Raw genomic sequence first — 7,101 nt, forward strand, 5'->3', positions numbered from 1 at the left:
TACATATTTATAAAAATTGTTAAAAATTATATGATAAATTTTATGAAAAATTTTTTCTACAGAAATTTTCTATGAAATCTAAAAAACATTTTTTCTAAAAATATTAGTAAAATAAAATAAGCCTATTTTTTATTTTAATATCCGATATTTAATATATTTTGTTACTTTATCTAACTAAATTAATGGGGGCTTTCCAATAAAATCTTAAAGAAAAGCTATATAAGGAATAACATAAAGTATTACAATAAGATGAAAATATATAATAATTAACAAATTTCATTGCAATAGAGAACAAGAAACTCCATTTTTAATGGGTATTTGTTAAATTATATTATAGCTTGAAATTTCATCAGTTAGTTTGGATATAATGAAGTCATCAATCGACGCGGCTAATATCGAAGATTGTTCAGAGCCTCATCCGAATCAAACAATAATTCATACTATCACTACTCCAGCATCCACGCAACCGCCAACAACGTTGTATTATCCTTGTTCATCGAATCCTTGCATCCATGGTCAGTGTCAAAATTTAAACGATGATTATTCGTGTATATGCGAATACGGATACGCAGGCAGAAACTGCGAGAAGATGCAAAAGCAATGTGAATTTCTTACCCCATGTAGAAACGGTGGTACTTGTACAGATCTTCATGACTCCTACAAATGTGATTGTCGCCTCGGTTATAATGGGCAAAATTGCGAAAAGTGTAAGTACGAAAAAAATGTATACTATTTATTATATCTAAATTATAATTAATTATGCAAAAAAAAATTATTTTCCTAAATTTTTAAAAATATATGTGTACGTAAAAAAAAGATGAAAATTATTTTTCGTAACGCTTGTATAGATCTCTTTATATAAGATACGTTACAAAAAATGTCACTATAATAAAAACATAAATTAAATATGATTTAATTATATTATATTGTTGAAATCGATAATCGAATGATGAAGTATGCATGAAATATGGGGAGATCAAGGTTCGAATCTGGCTGAGACAATAAATTATTCTCAGATTAAAATGTTTATTAACATTAGATTATTAATAGAATTATATATTTAAAATGTATAATAAAATAATTAAAAAATAGAAATAAAATAATTATGAATAATGTGATTATATATTTATAGTGGCAGAGATTACGTATGATGTTGCCTTCAGAGGAGATGGCTGGCTGGAACTAGACAGATCTGTTATGATGCACGAAGAAGAACGTGAGGTTTTTGGTCTCGAGATCAGCACTAATAAAAGTTACGGATTGATCATGTGGCATGGTCAAACGCCGAACGATCTAATACCCAATGATTACATCGCTGTTGCTGTAGTAGATGGGTAAACCATATCGAGCGTACTTTAATAGCATTTATAGTCTATTTTCACTATTTTTTTAAATTCAATTGAATTGAAAAATTGCATTTTCTAATTAAAAATTTTGCATTGAGCAGTATTCTCACGAGCGTTTAAAGAACTAAATTTTTTTTTAAGGAATAGAACCGTCCGCTATTCTAATTTTAAAACATTTTGAATCTTTGTATATTTATATCATTTTTGTGTTTCCAGATATGTGGAATATCAATACAACTTGGGCTCTGGTCCCGCTGTAATTCGCATCACCGCCCAGCGCGTCGATGACGGAGAACGGCATAGGATAATCCTGAAACGTCAAAGAAGTGACGGTAGCATCGAACTGAATGGAGAACATACCGAAAGTGGTATCAGTGACGGACTTCAGCAAATTCTTGATGCAAGGGGTAACGTTTACTTGGGTGGTTTACCTGATTATGCAATGACTTACGGTAAATACCACGATGGATTCTCCGGTTGCATTTACACGCTGGAGGTGCAAGACTCAGGGGCTATCGACATCGGCGAGAAGGCCATCAGGGGAGTAAATGTCTCACCATGCACCAGGTAAACATTGCACCAGAATTAAAAAAAAACATTTTTTTCTCCAAATATGTAATTTCATAGTATACAATATATATTATTTATATTAAAAAAATCATTTCTAGTATTTGAAGTTAATTTCTTCTTACAGATCTTTAGATTTTTATTTTTTATTTAGTAAATTTAAATAGTTTAGATTATAACAAACATAACATTTAACTCAACAAATGATATACAAAATTTGATTTTTAATTACTTGTCAGTAATCTAATGTTAGTAATGTAATGAATTGTATTTTAAAATTTTTAGAGTGAATCTCATTCTGAAAAGTGAAAGTTCATTCTTCTCTAAAGACTTTAAATTGAGTCATTTTTTTAAAGATTAGTTCACTTTTTACTCTTTAAAGTGAAATTTCACTCCAAAGAATTTAGAGAAAATAGAAATTATTCAAACAAATATTATATTAATTGTTCAAATAATTTCTACAATTCATTTAGAAATATGAATATAAATTATATGCGGTAACGTTGAACATCATTGGATATTTATTTCGCATGCTGCTCAGAGTAAGATGGATACCATCTTCGCTGGTATTCACAGATGCGGATGCGGACGGATTCGATGCGTTTGTACCACCGCCGCCGGTGAACATTATTCATCCGAAACCCGCGTCCAATCTTGCCGCGTACGACATGACGAGTTATTCATTATTAATTATACTTCAAAATTTGATCGCTTTGACTAGGGACATTAAGGAACAAAGTGTACTTTTCACGCTGTTATGCATAGATGCAGTTAACGTTCTCAACAGCTTGTTAAGCTAAATGAATAGAACATTATCAATTTCACTTGTCGGAAATACATATTTCCCTTTAGACCAAATCATGTTATTATCAAATCACGCTGCAAATGTACAGTATTCTTTAAAGGGTATGTATTTCTGCGAGTTTGCATAATATGTACAGCTAATAAATTTGTAAATTATTTAATGCTTAATACCGACGTTGGAAGTAACACGGCGAAATTACGGTATGTCACTTTCCATCATTTCTTTATTCTTTTACAAATATTAATGTATTCGACATTCATTACTAATGCATAATATGTAAACTTGTTTTTAAATTAATTAACTGAACAAACAATTCTAATATTTTTAAAAATTTATCATATTTTAATTTTTAGAAGACGAAGATCTATTTTTGAAATCTTATTAATTATAATTAATTATAATTAATTATAATTAATTTTTTCTTAAATAATAAGATTTGTTATGATTCATTTTTTATTGTATTTCTTATCTCAAAATATGAGATAAGAAATACAATATACTGTATTAGCATCACTGTAATGGATTTTTCGTTCTGTAAAATTTAAATTTATGAAGATTTCTGAAAAAAATACTTTAAACTCTCATGATTTTACAAGTTTCTTTCAGAAATCAGAAAAATTTTAGAAGTCTTAGAATATTTCAGAATTTACTGATGAAAAATTATAGAAATGTAGATTTTCTGAAAAATATTCCAATTCATATTAAAAAATCTGAGAAATTCTTTAAAAAGTTATAAAATTATACAGAACTCTAAAAAATTTTAAAATTTACATAAAAATTATAAAAAATTATATGAAAAATTTTAAGAAAAATTTTTATGAAAGTATCTATTAATTTTATGTTTTTTATTTTGCAGTGATCGAACTGATAGACTTCCTACTCGTGGTGACCTCGAAAGATATTGAAGAGAAGAATCGCATTTGCATCTAAGAATCTATACCGCAAATTCGTATCCCTTACGAACGGTTATAGCGTTGATGTAAATGTCGTATTTAAAGCCAAATATGTACGTTAAATTTTTCATATATATCTAATATTTTGAGAACATTAGAAATATGAAGGATCAAAAGCAAATCTGTTATTACAGCTAATCAAACGTTGTCGAAATATTGTGTAATATATTAAAGACGCAACTTTTCGATTAAAGCTATTTGGTTTGATGAGGAATTCTGCATATATGCAAAAATCGAAAAGTAAAACGTATTTAAAATGCATGTACTTTTTTGATGGTTTATCATAAATGATCTGAGGTAACATGTGAAAGATACGAAAGTAACTTGCTAAACGAGCAACAAACCAATTTTATATCCATAGATACAGAGTCTATCTGCACTAATATATTGCTATCGATATTTTATAATAACTATAACGTTTTATACCGCTTTATTTGTACAAAACGAGTAGATACAATTCAATTCGCAACTAACAAATTATTATTTTAAAAGTGACAGATTTATGCTCATCTAGAATTCTTTATTTACTATCAGTTGCAATGTAAATACAAGAAGGATATAGCAATTAAGCTTCTCATGTCTTTCCTGTTTCTCCTCATTCTGTTTTATGTAATCCACCGCTTCGCGGTATCTTATTTTTGCGAATCAGCTGAACGACTTTGAGCAGCTGATACAGTGATACGAAAGGAAAATATGTTGATAATGATAAAGTACATTAGTTATAATTTTTCACTGCCACGTGCTGATTTATTCATATTTATAATACGATAATAAAATTCTGCGTTATATAGGAAATAAATCCTATTATTCACTAGTGTATGAGTGTAATCAAAGCTTTACTAAGACTTTGATATATCTACCGTTATTATATCAGAAAGACAATAAATTCTCGTCATTTCGTTATAGAAACGATATTAACAATTTTTCTATAATCAATATTAGATATCGAATTTTTACACTTGAAAAGAGAATGCACATTTATATATGTATAATGCGAAATGCATAAGTTACGGACATTACTCTTTATTAATACCTGAAAAACGAGAACTTTGAAACAAAATACATACATCAACAATCAAATATAGAGGATTGATGAACTTGATTGATTCTGCAAATCCAGATTGCACTCATACCATGATGAATACTTATCATTTACCATATAATATACGCATGTAGGTGCTTAAATGTGATTTTTAATGCAAGGGAATAACAGCCGAATAATCAAGGATAAATGAATAAGTAATTGAACAGTATCATCGAATGTACGTTTTTTTTATTAAAAAAATTTAATCAGACTGCGTGATATGTAAACGAAGAAAGTTACATACGAGAGAATAGTAATAGGGATAAGGATGGCGTAAGTAAAAAATGTGTGTTGCTACATATATAAAATTTATATCGAATAGATTATGGAAAACTCGCGTATAAAGTAAACAGTAAGCGTTCTCTAATATTCTTTATATTTGAGACTTTATGAAAGTAAAACGTACAATTTATATATAATTTGATAATAATTGTTCGACCATCAAGTTATATCATCTCTATCTACAGAATATATTAATTTATAGATTATAATTTTCCAAATATCAGTTAAAGTGCAATATTTACTATATAAAATAACATTTTATTGTTCTCAACGATTAAAACAATTGATTTTAATCTTTTTAAATCATTGAATTATATTAGATATACTTACAGAGACGGAATGTTTTAATATATCAGTATAGCTTGCTGCATAATTAACTTTCAATTAAATACGTTTTCTCTGCAGTGTATCCGTGTTCAATACATTTTTATGAGTCTGTCATTTTTCTACTTTTTACTTTTCCATGTGATTCTATTCATTCCGTCAAAAAGTATCATCTAATTTATACAATTATACTTTTCAATGATCTTCGTATAGAGTATCCCAGTTTAATCTAGTTAATTTTCTCCGAAATTATTGATGACATAAAAAGATGATTTCAGATGAAAATGGAACAGCCTCGACGGCATTTTGGTCACATTTTTTTTTCTTCTATGAGAATGTGAAGTGAAGATGACCTTCATATCCTTAATTTTGATGTCTCCATCGAAGAAAAAATCGTAACCAAAATATGTTCTCCTTGAAATCATTCCACTCTTATTAGAAACTTTTTTTATATATTACTAATAATTTCGGAAAAATGTAATTGGATTGATTCAAATAGAACACAGCATAACATACGTACTGCAATATGTGCATTGCCGACATTTAATGTTTCGTTAATGTATTCCTTACGATACGTAATTCGATTAATAAACTAAAATTATTTTATATAATGAAAAATAATGAAAGCGAATAATGAAAAAAGAATGTCATTAAACGAGATATTGCCTTTAGATATTATTTGAAGAATGGAATACCGAAATAATATATCATAGCTCTTGTGGAATTTTCTACATTCGCTATGATTCTATTATAACACATTGTAAATGATCATGTACAGAAAAAAACCGATGCATATACTTGTATAATTATATTCTAACACATCTTAATCTTACATCGACATCGAATGAACGCTTTTTGATGTTCATGCAAACGTTATTAGTTACATAATAATGTAATATGTATGTATATTGCATTATTTGTACAGGGTGCAATAACAAATATTCCGGTCTGAAATGCCTTTTTTACGCGACTGCGACGTTTGGATGTGAATAATGCCAGTGGCATCCTAATTAGAACACCTCAATTAAGAGCAATGTTTCAGGTATGGTAATAGCTAATATTGCTCCACCCTGTATTATAAAATCATACTGAAAGTATCTACCATAATATATATATGTAGTCTATTGTTACATAAAATTCTTCAAAGAAAATGAGACAATAAATTATAATTTTGCTAACAAATTATGTGCTTTTATTTCATTGTGAATATTTTTATGAATAATTAATAATTTGTAATTATTTAATTCTAAACAAAGATTTTAAGACTCCTGAGTACTCACTCCAGCCATTGAATCATAATCGAGAAATGTGTCATAAGCGACACATTGATTTTTCTTGCATATCATTTGTAAATAAAGAGAATTTGGATGAAATGAATATTTTATATTAATTTTATTAATAAAATTTTATTAATAAAATTGAATATTCATTGTACAAAGACATATAATGATAAAAACTACATACTGATACATATGTATATCACTAGACCCCAAAGACAACCTTAACCAGCGTTTATTTACATAATTTTACAAAACTTACATATTATTATTTTTATATTATATATTAGCATATATCGTAAATGCTAAGTAACAATTACGATATTAAACCTGAGTTTCCCATTCATATAACAAATTTTAAGACAAAAAATTTACGACTAGACAAGTAAATTGGCATCAATACATTATAATATGTATACATAAATTACATATCACAATTAAAATTATTTAAATAATAAATGAA

The 7,101-nt window shown here is 27.7% G+C and overlaps 1 protein-coding gene across 1 annotated transcript in view; it reads left to right on the top strand.

Moving 5' to 3' along the window:
* The window catches only part of LOC108693388 (basement membrane-specific heparan sulfate proteoglycan core protein-like), a 5,721-nt gene extending 1,212 nt beyond the window's left edge, over positions 1 to 4,509 (top strand). Inside the window, exons 3-6 of the mRNA XM_018202291.1 lie at positions 338 to 707; positions 1,133 to 1,334; positions 1,563 to 1,913; positions 3,575 to 4,509. Coding sequence (XP_018057780.1) covers positions 338 to 707; positions 1,133 to 1,334; positions 1,563 to 1,913; positions 3,575 to 3,623 — 972 coding nt within the window. The 3' untranslated portion in view covers positions 3,624 to 4,509. The remainder of the gene's footprint in view (positions 1 to 337; positions 708 to 1,132; positions 1,335 to 1,562; positions 1,914 to 3,574) is intronic.
* Positions 4,510 to 7,101: the final 2,592 nt, after the last annotated feature.

This window comes from Atta colombica, unplaced genomic scaffold, assembly GCF_001594045.1.
Source record: "Atta colombica isolate Treedump-2 unplaced genomic scaffold, Acol1.0 scaffold9, whole genome shotgun sequence".
NCBI lineage: Eukaryota > Metazoa > Arthropoda > Insecta > Hymenoptera > Formicidae > Atta > Atta colombica.